The 20153-nt window shown below is 35.5% G+C and overlaps 1 protein-coding gene across 1 annotated transcript in view; it reads right to left on the reverse strand.

Annotated features, from left to right (window-relative positions):
• The window catches only part of COL28A1 (collagen, type XXVIII, alpha 1), a 181455-nt gene that overhangs the window by 110463 nt on the left and 50839 nt on the right, over window positions 1-20153 (reverse strand). Inside the window, exons 13-17 of the mRNA XM_012647465.1 lie at window positions 14652-14720; window positions 12183-12251; window positions 5519-5587; window positions 2200-2268; window positions 1783-1851 (exon numbers count right to left, since the gene is read on the reverse strand). Of these exons, the coding sequence (XP_012502919.1) occupies window positions 1783-1851; window positions 2200-2268; window positions 5519-5587; window positions 12183-12251; window positions 14652-14720 (345 nt within the window). The remainder of the gene's footprint in view (window positions 1-1782; window positions 1852-2199; window positions 2269-5518; window positions 5588-12182; window positions 12252-14651; window positions 14721-20153) is intronic.

The raw sequence follows: 20153 nt of genomic DNA on the forward strand, positions 1-20153 counted from the left end.
GAAGGTCCATTAAGCACATGAAAAACTGTTGAAACAACTATTAGGGAATAAACATTAATACAATAGCATATATTTGTATACACTTCATATTTGCAAGGATGTAGGGAAAAGAATGTCGTTACCTCTTGCTAGCAGGAGGGTAAACTGTCACAGCCATTTTGGATAGGATTTTTGCGATATCAAAATTGATGACTTGCCTACTCTATGATCTTCCTATTGTACCTCTAGCTATCTATTAATATCTTCTACAAGTCAGAGAAGCTTGTACTATGACTTATACAAAAGGAAACAGAATATTTACGGCAGCATTTTTGGCAAAAGCAAAAAACGAGAAACAATTTAAATATCCATCAATGGAAAAATGGATAAATATAAAATAAGATATTTTCATACAATGGAATATTATAGAGCGATTAAAATGTATGAATTAGAGGCATATAAAAGCACAAATAAAATATGGCTGACCATAAACACATTGCAGAATGATACATTAAGTTCAAGAATGCAAAAAGCAATATATGATTTGATAAAAACATGAGTGGGAAATTATAAAAACTTCAAAAGAATGATAAACAACAAATTCACAGTGATGATTACATCTGGGGAGGAAAGGGAGAACAATGGGATCAGGGAGGACAAGTGGGGACCTTCAGCTGTGTCTGTAATGCTTCTTTCACAAAAATCCAGATCTGGGCACAGAAGCTCACACCAGTAGTCCCAGCTCTTTGGGAGGCTGAGGCAGGAGAATCACTTGAACCCAGGAGTTTGAGTCTGCAGTGAGCTATGATAATGCCACTGCACTGTAGCCAGGGTGACAGAGCAAGACTCCATCTCAAAAAATTAAAAAAAAAAAAAAACCTAGAGTCAATATGGCACAATGTTAACATTTGATAAATCTGGGCTGTGGAATACATAGCTTTTCTTTGTGTTTTCTCTATATTTGCAAGTATATATGAAATAATTTATTTCTTAAAGTAAGAGAAGCTTAAGATTGCACATGTAATAAGTGGCAAAACTGAGAATTGAACTTAGTCTAACTGTGGAGCCTTACTACATTGCATGTTGCCTCTCTGAAATTGACATACGTATAAAAGAATATGTGTGTATACATATATATACATATGCATATACTACATGTATGTATACTCATTTGTATGTCATACTTAGCACTTAGCATATTGTGTAACACATCAAAACCATGGAAAAATGGCTACTATTATTACTATATTAATACATTTTTAATTGTAATTAAATTGTAATTTTGTAATTTTATGTTTATATATGTAACATGTATATTCTTCTTAGACCTACATCTTACATATTCTTCCAATACTCAAATTCTTATAAGAATAATGACAATGACAACAGGACAATGGTGAAGTTTAGTGCTTAACATGGTTCCCCAGGTCCTATACAACTTCAGGATAAGTTACAGAAATTGTGAAGGATAAACCAAGGACTCGTTCATTTATTCAACAGTATTTATTGAGTACCTATCATGTCACCAAAGCTGAGGATTCATTAATAAACAAGATAACCAAGGTGTCTGCTCCAGTGGAGTGTATATTTTAAAGCAACACTGTCCAATAGAAATATAGAGCAAGCCATACATGTAAATATAACTTTTGTGGTAGTAGTAGCCCCATTTAAAAAGTTAAAAGAAAGAGGTTATATATAGTTAGATGACACATGCGTGATCTGTGTTGCATTTGGATATAAAATAAATCTTACATAATATTACATAAATTATCAAATCACTTCTGAGCAGCACGGTCAACTCACCTTTGGACCTTGTATTCCAACTCCCACTGGTCCTCTAGGGCCTGTAGGTCCCATTTGGCCTACTTCTCCCTAGTGAGGAAAGAGTATTTGAATACAGCAGCAAAAAATAATAGTAATAATATATTCCTATTTGTAATCTCTTAAGAGCTATCTTATATCAACAAAGTAAGATAAAACAGTTTCACGTGTTCAATTCATATATATATATATATTGCCTGAAGTCCCTTCAGATGGATAGATTTTCACTCAGTTTGGTATATGGAATATATACATTTTGCATGAAGTAGAGATCTCTGATTTTTAAGTGTATTATCTGTTCTGTTACAAATGCACTGGCATTGACCAGAAAACAGCAATTATAATGTGAATATGTTAAATGTAAAATATATTAAACTCTCCTCTCCTTTAGAACATTACCTTGGAACCAGGTGAGCCTTGTCCTGGGGGCCCTTGTGGACCAGGTGGACCGACAGGACCTTGGATTCCCTTTAAAATAAAATTTGTAAAAATAGTGAAATTAAGAAGGCATTAGTTTCTCAGAAGAGAAACGGAAACTGTAAAAAAAAATATCGAAATGGAAACTTTAATGTTTGAAAAATGAATATCTTTAAATTAGTAAATAATTTATTATATGGGTTAAATAGTAAAATGGAGAACTGATGGAGATAGTAAATAGAAATACAAATTAATAAACATTACACAATATGAAGACAGCAAATAAAGGAGATTTGAAAAATAAACTGAAACTCCAGGATCTGCAAGACAATACCAAATGGTTTAACATTCATGTCATTGGAGTCTTAGAAAAGACTTCCTGGGGAGGAAGGCATTTGATGCCAACAAATTCCCAAATTTGGTAAAAGACAAATGTCTTTTTAAGATGCTCAATAAACAACAAAATGGAAAAATGTAGAAAAAATTTACAAATACCTATTATAACCAAACTACTGAAAACCAAAGATAAAGAACAATCTGGAATAGTAAGAGAAAAATAAAATGTTATATATGGTAAACAAAAAAAATAAGACATTTAAATAAGAGTAGTTTCAAATCCTCTAAAGTAAAAATTTAGTTCACGCTCCACAATAGATTACTCATACTCAATAAATGTCTGTCAAATGGGGTGGCAGAAGCTGCTAGTTGAACTATAATATGCATCCTTTCCTTCTTCCACAGTAAGAAAATTTTTAACTGGCTCAGATAGCTGCCTAGAATAAAGACCACATTTCCCAGTCCTTGTTGCAGCCAGGTGTGGTCATATGGACTAGATTCTGGCCAATGGGATGTGAAAAGATTGATGCGTGCAATTTCCGGTTCGTGCTAAAGGAAGAGGTATGCCTTCTCCTCTTTTCCCCTTCCCCAGTGGCTGGAATGAAGATATGGTGGCATCCAGATCTTGCAGATGAAGAAAGCACCTTCAGGATGGCAGACTAGCAAGAATGAAGAAACCTGAGCCCCTGAGGACACTGACGAATAGAGCCACCACATAGCTTGGAGTTTTAAATAAGAGAAATAAAATTACATTTTAACTACGAAATTGTTTACCCATTTCATAGCTCTATCACATGCAGGCAAACCTATATCCTATTTGTACCAGTTGATATGTATGAGGATGTTATTAATAAATAAATTGAAGTTTTGATCTAATCTCTAAGAACCAATAGTCAGCAGACACCAAACTGAAGAATGCTCAAACACTTGACTTTCCCTTTCATATTGTGGGTATAAAAAAGGGTGTGCACATATGTATATGTACATGTGTCTATGCAGTTATTTATATTTATATTTTATTTATAATTCACTTTAGAGCTGAGGTGATCAAGGCTCCACATATTCATATTTAATGAAACTCTGGAGGCCATTTGAGAGATACTGTAAACATGTTACTGGAAACAAAAGTTCCTTCATAAGCAGATGAGGGAGAATATTCATTTTTATAAGAGAAATGGGAAGATCTAATATAACAAGAATTCAGCTGATAAACATGTCAAATTAAGGATAAGAAGAACATTGAAAATGAAGGAAGTCAGATTTTTTTTTACGGCTTAAGAACAACAAGCTCCATCAAGGGCCAGCATTAAAGGCAACAGGAAGCCCCAGGTGGGAGGTCCAGAGTTCACAGGCAGATTTGTCTTTGAACCTCATTTTTATCCTCGTAGTAGTAACTCAACACCAGAACACCACAAAACCCAGGATGTGGCAGCACTGTCCAGCCACTTCCAGAATCAGAACATAACCCCTGTTAAAACCAGCAAATAAACTATAATGCAAAGTTTGAGAACATATCCAGCTCTTAATTATTATCTAAATATTTATTTACAGATTTATCTTGGCTTCTTCTGCACCTTAATCCTCCTAGTGTATTACACTAGGACCTCGGCCAAGGGCAAGGAAGTGGAAAAAGGAGTCATATCCAACTTTGCTGTTTCTTGGGTTAACAAAAAAATGTAACAATAATAATAATAAATTTGCAGATGGTTAGAAATAAACTCAAAGTTAATGTCAACAATGAGATTTGGAATTATCCCTTTTTTTATTTTTCCCTTCTCCCACTACCCTATATAAAGCAAGCACTCTTCATTCTCTAGGCAACAGAATTCTTCACATCTGAATCATACATTTTAATCAAACTCACTTGCCACTTTCTAGCCAAGAGGATATTCAGCATAAACCTGGATTCCTGGGTCATTTTGATTAAATGAGACTATGTGGTAAAAACATATGGTAAACAACAGCAGATAGTACTGTTATACTATTGTCACATTATTTAGATTTAACACAATTGCCCAACTTTTTCTAAAGTTACTAGAAGATTCTAGAAGCAGCTTCCTTTCTTCTGCCCAAGAGGATCCAGGTGTCATTTATAAATCCTGTCTGTGATTTGCTTCTATCCAGAAAGAGTGACCTGTAAATTAAGTGGTTACCTCTGGTCTCAGGCTTAAGTTTAATACTTGTTTTTAGATTGGTATGTGGCTAGAGGGTGGGAGATACTGCTCTACTCCATTGGGAGAGAATGGAATTTAATCACTCTCAAATCTTCAAGGAGAAAAAATACACAAACAGGTAAATAAACTATGGCTCCCAAGAGAAACTAAAAATATAAAGTATTACCCCAAAACTTTTTACCCTTAATTAGGTGTTGTTTTTTTTTTTTCGAGACAGAGTTTCACTGTGTTGCCCAGGCTAGAGTGCCGTGGCATCATCCTAGCTCACAGCAACCTCAAACTCCTGGGCTCAAGCAATCCTACTGCCTCAGCCTCCCGAGTAACTGGGACTACAGGCATGTGCCACCATACCTGGCCAATTTTTTTTTTCTATATATTTTAGCTGTCCAATTAATTTCTTTCTAGTTTTTTGGTAGAGACGGGGTCTTGCTCTTGCTCATGCTGGTCTCGAACTCCTGAGCTTAAACGATCCACCCGCCTCGGCCTCCCAGAGTGCTAGGATTACAGGCGTGAGCCACCGCGCCCGGCCCTTATTAGGTTTTAATGTTAAAATTCACAGCATCATGAAACACACAAGTTATTTTTTAATAAATTGTCTTTGGAAGTTCTAAAACATAAAATCTTCTTACGAAACCATCTTATTCTTCCCTACATTTTCTTCTAGACTTATACTCCATTGCAATTTGACTGTCAAATATACTCACGGATGTTTACAGGACTGGCCTTCAGTGAATATCAAGTTTGGGCCAGAATATTCTATACCAAAAGCAAAGCAAGAAAGCGTTAATTACCTGTTCCCCTTGACTCCCAATTCCGGGCATGCCCATTGGTCCTTGGGGCCCCACAGGTCCTAAATCCCCCTGTATGGAAAATAAGTCAGAAATATAACAATAAAATAAGGTTTTAAGTAAAATAAAACCTTATTCTTTCACATTTTGCTAACCTGGAATTAGGCTAGATTAAAATCTATCTTTACATTATAAAAAAGTTCAACATGGAAAATTACAAAACTTCATTTCATTCCTTCTAAGCAGTTTATAGTTTAAATTTGCCAAAATAGTAAATGACATTTTTGCTATTTAGTCCAAATTGGTGAGCATTTGCATCAGCTTGATCACCAACTTGGACTTATCATTTCTCACAACCAAAAATTCCTGAATAGTTATTATAATGACACAAACACTTGCTGTTAGGATCATAACAGAAATATTTAAAAGTATAAAATTCACAGGGTACAAGAAAACTGGGATTTGAGAGAAACTGAGAAAAACTATTTTAAAATTTTTCTAAACACCATTTTCCTCCAAAATGTATTTAAAATGCATTTTGAAAATTAAAGAATGATCTCAGGTGAATTCAACAAAATTAAAGAGCCCACCTTCTCCTTCCATGAATTTGAAAAAACAAAGTAAGAGTTATCAGCAAAAAGAATAATATCATTCATTCATTCTTTGAGTCTTCATACAAATATTTGTTGAGTACCCAGTATGTGCCAGGAACTATTCCAAACACTAGAGAAACAACAGTGACCAAAACACCTCAAAATCGCTGTCCTCAAATAGAGCTTACATTTTGCTAGGGGAAACCAAAGATAATAAACAAGACAGATAGATAAAAGTTAATCAGGGAAGGAGAGAGGCAGTGACAATTTTGGATAAGATGGCCAGGGATGGCCTCACTGATGAGAAGAATTGAGAGAGGTAGAAATCTGGAGGAAAAGCAAACAGCCAGTGCAAGGGTGACTGCTGGCATGTTCCAGAACAGCAAGGAGATAGTGCAGGGCAGCTGTGACCATGACAGTGGGCAATAGACAATGGAGGCAGAGGACTATGGCAGCAGGGTCAGGCAGAAAAATCAACAGGGCCTTTGAGGCCATTGTTAGGACTTTTTTCTCAGTGAGATGAGAATCCTCTTTGCCGAAAAGACAAATCTTAGTTTTTAAGGCTCAATCAGAAACTGTATTGAGAACAGACGGAAGGGAAATCTACATGAGAGATGATAGGGGCACGCACCAGCGTGTTGGTAGCAGAGGGGGTGGGCAGTACTCGGACCCTCATGTATTTTGAAGGTAGAACCGACAGGATTTGCTGGATTGAGAGGACTCCAAGATGTCTCCAAGGTCCTTGGAAGAATAGAGTTGTCACTTACCAAGGAGAAGCCTGAGAGAGAAGCAGGGTGGGGATGAAGGGGGTGATATCAGGAGCTCAGTTTTAGATACAAGTTTGAGATGCCTAAAACAGACATCTAAGTGGAGATACCAAGTAGGTAGCAGAGGTCTGGGCTGGTTGGGAGCCCTCCTCAGTCAGGTACTTCAAGCCATGATTGAGTGAATTTGCCAAGTCGATAGAAAAAAAGAGATGGTCCAAGGACAGAGCCCTTTAAGTACCCCATTTAGAGGTCAGAGAGATGAAGAAGCCACAGCAGTGGAGACTAAGAAGGAGCAGCCAGGGAGACCAAGAGAAGAGAGTGTTTCAGGAAGGTGAGGGATCCATCTGCCAAATGCTACTGGTAGGTCAAGTAAGTTGACAACTGAGAATGGACCATTGGATTGCGCAACATGCTTAAGACACTTAATGTAATGGCAATTGTATTTGGACTACGTTGGGGTTATAAAACTTATTCTTAAGCAGTTGGATAGTAACTATTTTTGGCTTCGGGGCCATAATAACATCTCTTGCATAATTGTTCAATGCTACTTTGGTAGTGCAAAAGTAGCTATAGACAATATACAAATGAACAGGTGTGCCTGTGTTCCAATAACATATTATTTACAAAAACAGGCAACCAGGCTCATACTTTGCCAATGTCTGGGCTAAATACATATTTTTAGAAACAAAAACATATCATCAGATCAAACTTTATACAGTATTATAGTATATAGAACCTGCACTAAGATATGCCCTGCAATGTGCTTCTCAGTGTTTCCTTTGTATCAATCATTGGTCTAAATAAACATGGTGGAAGGAAAATGTAATGGAGTCAAGTTCTGATTCAGAGATGAATTATTAGCCATTGTGCTAAAGGCTTTTCATGCTTTATCGCATTTAATCCTCACAACACTCTCTGAAGGGGGCATCCCTCTTTTCCAGATGAGCTTAAACAACTCACCCCAGGTCACACAACTGTCAGATGGCAGAGGTCACATTCAAGTCCAGTCTCTGACTCCAGAACCCAATTTATAACCACTATTTTGCAAATATTCAATAAACACATAAGAGAGGGCCCCTTTTATGCTGTGTTATTTACACTTAAGTATCTTTCTCATAACTACTTCTTTGTTTTGTATCACTTATATATATTTGAGGGCCTTTATCATAGGGGAGTTTATCTTATCACTGGAATCTCAGATACGAAAGTTTCTGAATCTAATTTTATATGTAAAAGAATAGAAAATGAAAAAAGGAGGAAGGAAAAAGGGAAATGGTATAGATTTGGTACGGGAACAACAGATAAAAGCTATGCTATGTGACAATGTCCTGATATTTCAGTGTTTTCTTTGCATGAGCTCCAGATGTAAAAATGTAAGCACCATGTCACAACGCCACCTGAAAAAGTTAACTTAGTGAACTCATAAAACAGTGGTTCCATTGTACTCAGTTCTCACTGCTCCAGAGGAACAAAGAACATCTTACATATTTTTTGGAGTATTTTGGAGCTGCAGTTACAACCAGAGCTCAATGATGTGAAACAAGAATTTTATTATATCCAAAATTTATATAACTCACTATTTATCATTATCTCTGCTATTTAAATATAGACAGCCAGAAGAGACAACTACCAGTAAACAAAGAGAGTAAGTCATTCAAGATTGAAGCCCAACACTTGAGATAATCATGAATATCATTGTTATTCTAATATAATATATGATAATGATATGCCTCCAGGTTGACATATAAATGACTTCCAGCTGATACGAGGTCTCTGTTTGGGGCATATTTCTTATATCCCCTCCCCTTCTGGCAGCTTCACTTCCACTGCTCTTTAGGGCCTTATCAGTCTCCAGTAGTTTCTATCACTAGCCTGACTCCCATTTATAATCTGGTATAATTTGCAGCTATTTTAAAGACCATAAATAACTAATGAGAAAAAGAAAAGCAACCCCTGACAGCCAGGAGCTGACCTGACCCTGGCAGTAGGTTGTGGTGCTGAACACATACAATTTTATGGATAATCAACATCAGATAAGGACGCTTGATGACTGTGATGGACCAAGAAAAATGCAAGACCACTCCATGATCATGTCTGAGCACAGACAAAAACAACAAATACTGTCCAAACCCTCCAAATGGTCAAACATCCTCCTACATTGGCTAAAATGAGTGACTGCTACTTCTTTACCAATTATGGCCCAGCCAGGGGCAAGTTTTACAGAATAAGTCATTTTATTTTTATTAGTACATTTTGTTCTTATTTTATATTTTTATTTCATTTCTAAAATGAACGTATTTAAAATAACAGAGAAAAAAATAAGTTTCAACGAAATAATCCTCCCAGATTGAACGACACAATTAGAACATTAGTAAGCCACAAGGGCTAAATTGACGGCTGCTATGTTCATGATTTAGTTCTAACTTCCCCCGCCTGACTGGCACCACTACTGCATCAGGCTGGTTGGGGAGAGTTTATGGGGATCAAATACACCAGTCTGTTATCAGCTTTTGACAAGGGTATCCTGTGTTTCTGTTTGAAGTGGAATTTGTGAACAGTTGCACAGCTCAACAGTATTTTTTAATTCTGTCTGCTTAATAGTTCATCACGTCAAAGAAAACCAAGAGAACACTGAAGGAAGAAAACAGATTTTTAATGAGGATTGGGAATTGCAATATTATCTTGTTTCTGCTAAAGATGATTTGCTTGCTTTGTGATGCTGCAATATTAACATTAAAGAAATTCAATGTTCATCAGCATTGTAACACTCATAAGGACCACAAATATTTTAAATTAGAGGGAGAAGCACAAAGATTGTATTGCAGAAATTAAAAGATGAAAAGCAAAAGCTAAGACAATTCTTTCAAGCAGCAATAAGATCTGGAAATAATGCCACTGCGGCAACTTATAAAGTAGCTTATATACTTGAGAAAAAGGGAAGCCATTCAGTGATGTAGAAATTGTCAAAGAATGCATCGTTGAAGTTGTAGGGTGCTTAGACCCCAATAACATTTGAAAGTACAAATGACTGCCTCTTTCAGGGAAAACCCAACTGATCGGCAGTATGAATTAGCCTTCAACTTAACAGAATAACTTCATGTAATACTTCAAAAGGAAAATGTATATTATTCAATTGCTTTGGATGAATCAACTGATACTACTGACTCAGCACAGGTTTTATACTTCATTCAGGTCATAACAGATTGTCTTTGCTATGAAGAGTTGCTTGCTTTGGGCACTCTTGCAAACAGAACATCAGTAATAGATATCTTCAACAACTTTCAAGATAATGTCATGAGGTTGGACTGAATTTGGTAAATTTCATGAGTGAATGTACAGAGGAAGCACTCTCCATGACAGGAAAATATGAAAGGTTTATTGCATAGATTTAAAAAGTATTAACAGATCCAGATGTTCTCATTTCTTTTCATTGTATCTTGCATCAGCAAAATCTCCTCAATAAAGCTAACACTTTAAGTGACACTTTGCAACAAGTTATGAGTATTGTTAACTATATTCCTGCAAATGCAACACGGCATCGTCAGTTTTGTAACATGCTGAAGTTGAACAATGAGGTACTCAGTGTGGATTTGCCATTATCATTCTGAAGTGCATTGGCTATCACAGGGACAGATGTTGGCCAAAATTGTATATCTGTGAGAACAGATAGTTAAATTTTATGAAGAACAGAATCAGCAATGTGAATTATTGAAAGAAGATTTCTATAGGAATGCAGCGTTTCTGTGTGATATCATGTCAAATCAAAATGACTTGAATATTTCTTTGCAAGGTAAAACTAAGTCTATAAATGATATGTGGCAAAAAAAAAATCCAAGCCTTTTGAAAAAAGCTATCTTTTTTCAAAACATTTCAGTAGGAGATTTTGAATGAACATTTTCCCCACTTAGCAAAGGTCACTGATGAGCAGGATGATATATGCGAATCATTTGAAGAATATGCAGCTTTTATAGATCTATTAATTGAAGAATACAATGAAAGTTTCACTGACTTTGAGAATCATGACATCACACTCAGATTAGCATTTCAGCCTCACCTAGTTGATATCACCAAGTCACCTAAAGAACTACAGATGGAATTGATTGAGCTCTCAGCAGATGACATTTTAAAGTTATTGTTTGATGCTAAGAAAGATCCAATTGAAATATGGAAAAATACAGTAGAATACCCACACCTTTGGCAACATGCTCAAAAAATGCTTTCTTGCTTTTCAACCACTTATTACTGCAAATCTACTTTCTCCTACCTAACCCAAATCAAGACGCCCTTAAGGTCACAGATGACTGATACCCATCTAGAGGATCAACTGAAACTGGGGACCTCCATGCTACGACAAAATTTTCAAATGCTTTCCAACAAAAAGCAGGCACAACAAAGTCATTAAAAGGTTAGTTAACTTTAAAATTAACAAATAGTTTTCATTTTTAGAAATTATTGAGTATGTAGTAGTTAGATTTTTACAAAATAATATAAATTTTTAAGTATATCTAATTCAAGTTTCTTAAATGCAGTTTCTTGATTACAGCTAAATTAATGAAGGCTTCCAATATGAAAAGGTTCCTCGCCCGGACTCAGCCTGACTCCATTTTTCCCAACTTCTAGATGAGATTCCTTAAAATACTCAAAATTATCCCCACTTTCTGATAGCATCCAAATCCAAAGCCAACCCTCGCTTTCTTGAATGCTCCCCAAAATCATCCAACACAAGCCCAAATTCTATGAAATATCTTGTATTTCATCTTGAGTTCCTGAGTCACTGTAGGTTCCCCATGGTACGTGGTCTCCCTCTGTGTAGTGAATCAATAAACCTTTGTTTGACTGTAGGTGGATTCCTCTTGGTCCTTGCTGAAGGGCATCGACACTAGTTTTCTTAAGTGAGTTCTCTTATTTTAACCCCATTTTAAGGTAATATTTTTGAATGAGAGCCTAAGGATGGATAAGCATTTCTGGAATAGGGTGAAGTCAGTATATTTTTAACAACTATTTTCTTTATTAGGAAGAGGCATCTTTTGATAATGTCTGGCTTCAAAGATGCTTTTCTGATTGTAGAAGTTGCTGGATGTCAGAACCCAAATAAGTAAAATATTTCTATACATGTAAATAATGGGATTTCTCAGATCATAGTTCATCCTACATAATAATATACCTTTCATATAATAGATTTATAGTCACTGGATACCTGTGTGGCATGGTTGTCATGTATACAGTTCAAAAATATACATACATATAGAATAATGATAGAAATAATTTTATTGGAATTGTTTCTATTGTGTACCCTGTATACAATACCTTGTCCCCTTTGATTGACAGGCCTTGTAATCCTTGTGGGCCAATTGGTCCCTCAGAACCTTTTTCACCCTGAAAGTACATGGGAGGGATATCAGTGACTAACAAAAATCAGGACTTTAAAATTTACATAATAACTACTATGAATTATACTTCAAACTGATTTTTTAAATCAAGCATGCAAATTCACTGCTTACTGCAAATAGGTAATTCTAACCGATTCTAAGATTTGCAACTTGTAAAAATAATTAGTCATAACACTTAAACAGGAAGGAGTCTGTCCAAGCAGAATATATATGTAGCATCACAGATGCTGGAAAAGAGCTCAATTTACAATCTAAACATAAACGTTTGAAAATGAGATAGCTAATCAAGTACGTAATACAATTAGCTGGATCAAGCCTCCTTTTCCACATTGCTCAAACTGGATCCATCACATAAGGAAAGTTTGTCTCTCACACTATTAGTATATGGACTAATACTTGCTAGAATTGGATTACTTATTAAATGTTTTGTATACAAATGTGTAAAAATTCATTGAAAATTTAGGTTTAAAAGAATTCATGGGAAAATCTTCTTGGGTATACTTCCATAGTTTTATGACCTCTTTGACTAGGTCTGGTCTTAACATCAATGAAATCATAACACTTCACACATTTGCATGAAAAGTAAAGCATGTGATCACTCAGAAATGGCATTCATTTAATAAATTTATTAGAACCAAGAGTAAAATCAAAGAACATTTACAAATTAGCCACAGGTAGCACATTTAGAAAACACCCATTGGTCTGACCAGTTGGAGGATAAAGTGTTCTGACTAATGGGTCTTCTGATCATTACCACAGAGTATAATCGCATATGCTTGATCCTAAAACACCACCAAACAGGATGTGTTCTTTTCTTTGATGAGCTGGAGGTCAATGCAGTGCCGTTGGTTAATTATATACAAGAGTATATCATTGTATCATACTTTATATAATATATAAAGATATGTTGAACGGTCTCTAAGACATGTCCTGAAATATTCTTTTCAGTGGTTCATATATTCATTCATTTGTTTATTTAAAAAAAAAAACAGATTATGAAGAGAAATAATTCTGGCTATTTGAATCTTCCACATTGTTTGGACTACACATGAAGAGAAATTTATTATATGCCAAAAAAAATTTTAAGAAACTATGTATTATTACCTAAAGTTTTCTGTGATATAGTGCCAAATTGCTAACCTCTGTCTTCTGACAGTGATACTTTGGTTAGTCAAAGGTATTAGTAATGTCCCTTTATCCAACATATTATTTCCATTATTATGACAAATTAAAATTTATTAGTTAACAAAGGCCTCTTTTAAAATTCGACCCACAAGTCACTCATGACTTAGTATGATTTTTTTGTTTTAACTACTTTCCCTCTGGTTGAGATTTAGGTTTCTCATAGGTAATTGAACATTGAACACGGTGAAAGAGGCTAAGAATGAAATGTACTTTTAGAGCATGAGGCCATACTAAAAAGGTCAGATCTTAGTGACCTGGTGGAGTGACTGATGCGGAGGGTCTTAGACACTGAGAAAGCAGCATGTGGTTCTCTGAGAAGTATGTGTGTGCACACATGTGCATGATTGGGAGAAAGAGTTTGGAAATTTTTAATCAAGAAGGACTCCAAAATATTAATCTTTATTTACTCTGTATTTTTGTTGATGCTGCCCATAGTATTTGGGGAAAACATTTCCTATGTTGCCTTTGACAAATGTGCCATAGGTTGTGGGTAAACTGCCTAGATCAGGGGATAGCAAACTATGGCCCATTGGCCAAATGTAGCCCACTGCCTGTTTTTTGTAAATATAGTTTTATTGGAACAGCCACGCTCATTCATTTATACACTGTTTATGGCTGCTTTCAAGCTACAACAGCAGAGTTAAGTAGTTGCAACAGACACCATATGGCTCACAAAGCCTAAAATATTTGTTATCTGGCCCTTTACAGAAAATATTTGCCAACCCCTAGTGTAGAAGAACTTGAGCTCCAAGAATTATATGTGGAAAGCAGTAAGAAACTTTAAATTCTCAATTTCCAGGTAAAAGGTAGGTCTTTCATAACGTTTTGTTCCTTGTAGTAAAATTTCCTTTCTTATTATATTGATGGCAATACTATCACAGATTGGTTTCTTAACTGTGTTTCACAAAGCTGTGAGCAAAGCATTGCCATAGCTAGACTCAGTGACAACTTCTGGGCATAAAGATTGCTACTTATCACTGTGGCTTCAATGGCTACAAACCAAGAAAAAGTCTGTCATAATTACAAATTTCACTATACTTTTACATTAAGGGGAAGTTTACATATCCCTTAATTTGATAGGATAAAGATGGTCAGAGAAAATACCTGACTTCTAATAATTGCCTAGGACACATTTTTTTAAATTTGCAATTCATGACCATGTAAGACAAAGCACTTTTTCCTAGTATAGAAGAATTGTTACCTTTGGTCCTGGAAATCCTTCTCCAGGTAAGCCCCTCTCTCCTGGTGCTCCCTCAGGACCACGGGGACCCTGGTTAGGATAGAAGGAAATGAGAAGCAAGAAGAGAGAAAGAAAGACAGAATGGTAGGAGGAGAGATGGAAAGGAGAGGAGAGGAAGAAAGAGAATGGTTATATTTCAGTTCACATGGATCAAAAAAATGCATGGTTGTATCTGTACTGAACATGTACAGACTTTTTTTCTTATAGTCCCTAAATAATACAGTATAACAATAATTTCCATAGGATTTACATTGTATTAGGTGTTATAAAGTAATCTATATTTAAAGTATACAGAAGGATGTGCATAGCTGTGGGCAAATATACCATTTTATATAAGGGACTTGAGCATCTATGGATTTTAGTATCCACGGAGGTCCTGGAACCAATTCTCCTGGATTCTGAGGGATGACTGTTGTTCTGTTTAAATCTCACTGAAGTTAGAATCCTTCCAGTAAGTCCCATACTGATGAGAAGAATTGTAAAGCTGTGAAGAATAATATTCCATAGCATTAAACACGCATTCCATTTGACTGGCATAAGATGTTCTATTCAAGTGTTCTCAAATTAAAGGAAAATGGAAATTAAGTGATGCTTCAGAATGAGGATTAAGAAATAAACTCTATGAGGAAAGACTAAAATTCTAGGACTGTGTGGCCTGGAGAAGGATGCAGAGTGATTTAATGATTTAATTAAGTATCAGGGGAGCTCTGAGAAGAAATCATAGCACAGCTGTTGTAAAGTATTAAATGCTGTTTACATGTGTTTTAATTTCTCTCTTGATAAATTTGGATTAAAATTTGAATTATTTCAGGAACTGGTTGAATCCACTGGCAGTTTTATGTGAAAATTGGAATCTTGATAGGATCATTAAGAGGAAACATGGTTTTCAATCTCAATGATTAAAATTAATAAGTTCATATGACTATTAGAAAGGCACTGGGAAAGGAGGGGACTTCTCACATTAAGTTTAGAGAAACAACACAGCCTCAGGCTTTGAAATGGACTGGCAGAAATGTACTAATTGAAGAATTAAAGACAATAATAGTGAGGTTTTCATTTAAACCAGAAATTGAAAAGGTGACAATTTTTCCCTCTTTTTCTTCTTGGCCAGAAGGCAAAAAAGCATAACAGGGACTTACGATAAGAATCTTGGAAGAACAAACTGGAGCTTTTCCTCTAATGGATCTAAACAGATAATTAGGGTTCACTTGCCAGGGAAGTAAGCCTATGATGGAACAAAGTCTACCGAGTCTCCCACAAGCCCCTAAGCCAGCATGCTGCAGACCCTCTGAATCATCTTTGGGCTTGATATGCAGTAATCCAGGGTGACTTAAGAGATTCTTTCTGCTCAAGCCTGTTAGCAAAACTACAATGCAGCATTATACCCATCAGTGACTGATCATAGTTATAGATTTGTCAGAAAGGAAGCTAATGTGTTTAATTTTTTCGCCTTCCCCTAATTTTGTATATTTTAAGAGACAGTCTTCTTTAGTATTTATGCATAACTGATTTAATAAAAATTTTAATTAAAAGAAAAAGCTAACATCTAATTCAATTTAAATTGCAGTGCTTATTAGAAACCTAGCTTTTAACATCCCAAGACCTTAATCAAAGCACCAATATCCATGACAGCTTACTCTAATGGCAGAGCAATTAGCCAGGGAAATAATAAATATGAACATGAAAACTAGACTGCAAACTAAACCAAAAAGTGCCAAGCTAACATCACGTACTATAACAGAGAAAATATTGACAAATTACTCTTCTTCCCTAATAATATGACAAATGAAAAAACACAATTTACATTAAACATAAGGAAGTCTTTTTCCAGTTCGCTCATTTTTTTTATTCATTCAACAAATATTTACCAAATGGCTAGTAGGTGGAAGACACTGTGCTAGGTTCTAGGAACAGCAGACAGAACTGCTCCCTGTCTCATGGAGTTTACAGCATTACATGATAGTTAAAAGCAGATTTTGGTGTCATTTGGACTGAGGTTCAAATCCCAGCTATGCTACATGTTAGCAGTTTGATCTTAAACACGGAACCCAAACTCTCGAAAGCTCAGCATCTTCCTCAGAATGGCAATAGTAACAGTATCTTCCTCAACCACAGGTGTCAATGTAAGGATTAAGTCAGAGAGATGAAAAGTTCTTCTTACCTATTAAGCATTCAATAAATGTCTACTATTATTATCAAAATTATTTTGAGTCCTGCAGTTCCTCAGAATGTCCTTTTATGGAATTTTTTTTTTTTTTTTACAAATAAGGCAGTCTCATGGTGAATGGTTTAAATCAAACAATGTGGGGAGAGGCAAGAATAAACACTTAGTATTCCTTCCTCTGCATTTCCAGATTACACGAGCTAAGGTGAAAGTGAAAATATTGGAGGCTTTAAGGAGCCATGTACTTACAGCTGCTGAGAACAGAGTTAATGCTCATGGAATCGCTTAGGGGAATTTAAACAACAGTGATCCAAGATTTAATTACTCTAAATCGTCAGAGTAACATTCCACACTATCAGTATATTCTCCAGTTAAACAGTCAGGATGGGAGATGATTATTAACCAGAGAAGAGAAATAGCAGATACTTGGGATAAATGAGCTATACTTTTAATTTATTAAGACAGTATAAAAGGATCACTTTTAAAAGACATAAATATTTCTATAAAAAAAAAAAATCAGTGTCCTTTCAAAGGCCATGAGAACCAATTGCAACTATGGCATACTTATTTGGCTTCTAATGAACACCTCTAATAAAAAAAATAGTGGAGGGACCTAATTATCAGTTAACATGGTCTGATTAGTGAAATGCTTTATTTAAGACGTTGAGATAAAATATGATTGTCCATGATATTTATTTTGTTACTTTCCTTAATAATTTCAATAATGTTAATAATCAAGAAAAGCGGTTCCAATATACATGGCAAGCATTAAAGATAAATATGCTAAATAATAACAAAAATTGTCCATTATCTTCAAACAGAGCCATCTACTTTATTTTTTAACCTCAAAGCAATTATAGTTCTCCTTCAGGAGTTATTTTTTACTCCCATTGCTCTGAATAACCTTGCGCAAAAAACAAACAGATCACCCTGAGAGTCTTAACCAATTGATTTTTCATGAATCAGTTACATCTACCAGATCAGCACAAAACTAGGGGTAGTCATATAAAAATAATAGCTGACAGTTCAAAGTTAAGTCTTGGAGCTAGAATATTAATTCCGTCTATCAACAGGTTTATATTAGTGTGGGAGTGAAAACCGTGTAGGACTAAACCTGAAACCACTTGTAATGATTCAGGCAAAGAAACAAAAATAGAGACTTTAAGCAGAACTTTTGTCAGTCCTAAGGTAAGTCTTTATGGTACTTCTAAATAATTAAAAAAATCACATGGTTGATTTTTTACAATGAATTTTGGTGCAACATTTTAATACATTATTTAGGATCTTTCCCACCTTTGTTATGATTTTAGATTCCGACTAAATCCACTTAAATCACAAAACTTCACAGCATAACTCCGTGGCTTGGTAAACAAGCAAACAAATGAGAATTTTGTGTTCTGGCAATATTGTTAAAACTCTCTAGGTACAGTTAGAAAGACAAGTAATATTTTTTCTTTAAATTGAATTTTTTTTTTTTGAGACATGGTCTTGCTCTGTTACCCGAGCTAGTGTACAGTGGCATTATCATAGCTCACTGCAACCTCAAACTCCTGGGCTCAAGTGATCCTCCTGCCTCAGCCTCCTGAGTGACTGGGACTTCAGGTGGGCACCACGCCCAGTTAATTTTTTTTTTTTTTTTGGACACAGGGTCTTGCGATGTTGCTCAGGCTGATCTCGAACTCCTGGCCTCCATCAATTCTGCTGCCTTGTCAAAGTGCTAGGATTATAGATGTGAGCCATTGTGCGCATCCTAAAATGACTTTTAAAGGCATAGCAGAGCCCAAAAAAAAATAACAGAAATCACAGGGTTTAAAAAAAAAGAGTTGACAACTTGAGTGGCAAGCATCTAAGCTGGTACTGTAGCTGTCCTGTACAGAAAAGTGTGTTTCTGTGGTGGGAATAAGTCTAGTAAATCTAGAGGAGGAAAGAGTAGCAAAAACTTTGGCTCACCCAATGGAAAATGAGGAGAAAATTAGAACTGAAACTCTGACATAAAGGTAGGAATTTCAAAGTTATACAGACAATCCCTGACTTGTGATGGGATGGTTTGACTTACAATGTTTAGACTTTACAATGGATATATCAGGATATAACCCTATGGTAAGTCAAGGAGCTCCTTATGACTTACAATGGGGCTACATTTCTATTGAAATCACTTTCGCACCATCATAAATTTGAAAAATTGTAAGTCAGGGGTCATCTTCTGTGTTTCCAGCACTAAATGCATTTTCAACTTGTTAAATTTTTTTTATGATGGGTTTATCAGACCAAAAATGTTTAATTTTAACATACTTTCACTGAAAACAACTTCTAAAAGATGTATTTCTTGAAAAAAGAAAGAAAGAAGCCAAAGAAAATAGAGAAATTTGAGAAGCTATGGTGAGCCAAGAAATTGATAAACATATGGGTAAAACTAAATAAATACTGACTGAAAAAACTAAAACAATAATAAATAATTTTAGTGGGATGAAAATAAGGTACAACTAAGTTAACAGAGAATAATACTCTGAAAGTAGTGGAGATGATTGGGTAAAAGCCTCCTATAGTCAGTGTATTTTTCAGGAGTAGGTGGAAATGTTGATAACATTTTAGCCAAAGGGGTTATGTCCTTTTTAGCCTCTTGATAGAGTCTTTTACAGAGCAAACCTTTCCACTTTGATTAAGTCCAATCGATTATTTTTTTCTTTTGGATTATGTTTTTGGTGACATGTCTAAGAAATCTTCATCAAGCCCCAGATCCCAAAGGCTTTCTCCTATGTTTTATTCCAAACGTTTTATAGTTTTTACATTTTGCATTTGAATCTATCATCCATTTTGAGTTAATTTTTGTATAAGCCTGTGATACTTAGGCTGAGGTTCATTTTTCATGTATCCAATTGCCCCAGCATTATTTGTTGAAAAGACTATGCTTCCTTCATTGGATTCCTTTTGCACCTTTGTCAAAAGTCACTTGGTTATCTTTGTGTGGATCTGTGTCTTGGTTCCCTATTCTCTTCCATTGATCATGTTTCTATAATCTGCCAACACCACATAGTCTTGATTACTGTAGCTATATAATACGTCTTAAGCCCAGGTAGTGTGATTTCTCCAAGTTTATTATTCTTTCTCAAAATTGTTTTATCTGTTCTAGGTCCTAAGCCTTTCCATATAATTTTGTTTGTTTCTTTCTTTTAGAGACAGGGTCTTGCTCTGTCACCCAGGCTGGAGTGCAGTTCCCCGATCATAGCTCACTGTACACTTGAACTCCTGGGCTTAAGCAGTCCTCCTGCCTCAGCCTCATGAGTAGCTGGGACTACAGG

This window comes from Propithecus coquereli, unplaced genomic scaffold, assembly GCF_000956105.1.
Source record: "Propithecus coquereli isolate 6110/MARCELLA unplaced genomic scaffold, Pcoq_1.0 Scaffold108, whole genome shotgun sequence".
Taxonomy (NCBI): domain Eukaryota; kingdom Metazoa; phylum Chordata; class Mammalia; order Primates; family Indriidae; genus Propithecus; species Propithecus coquereli.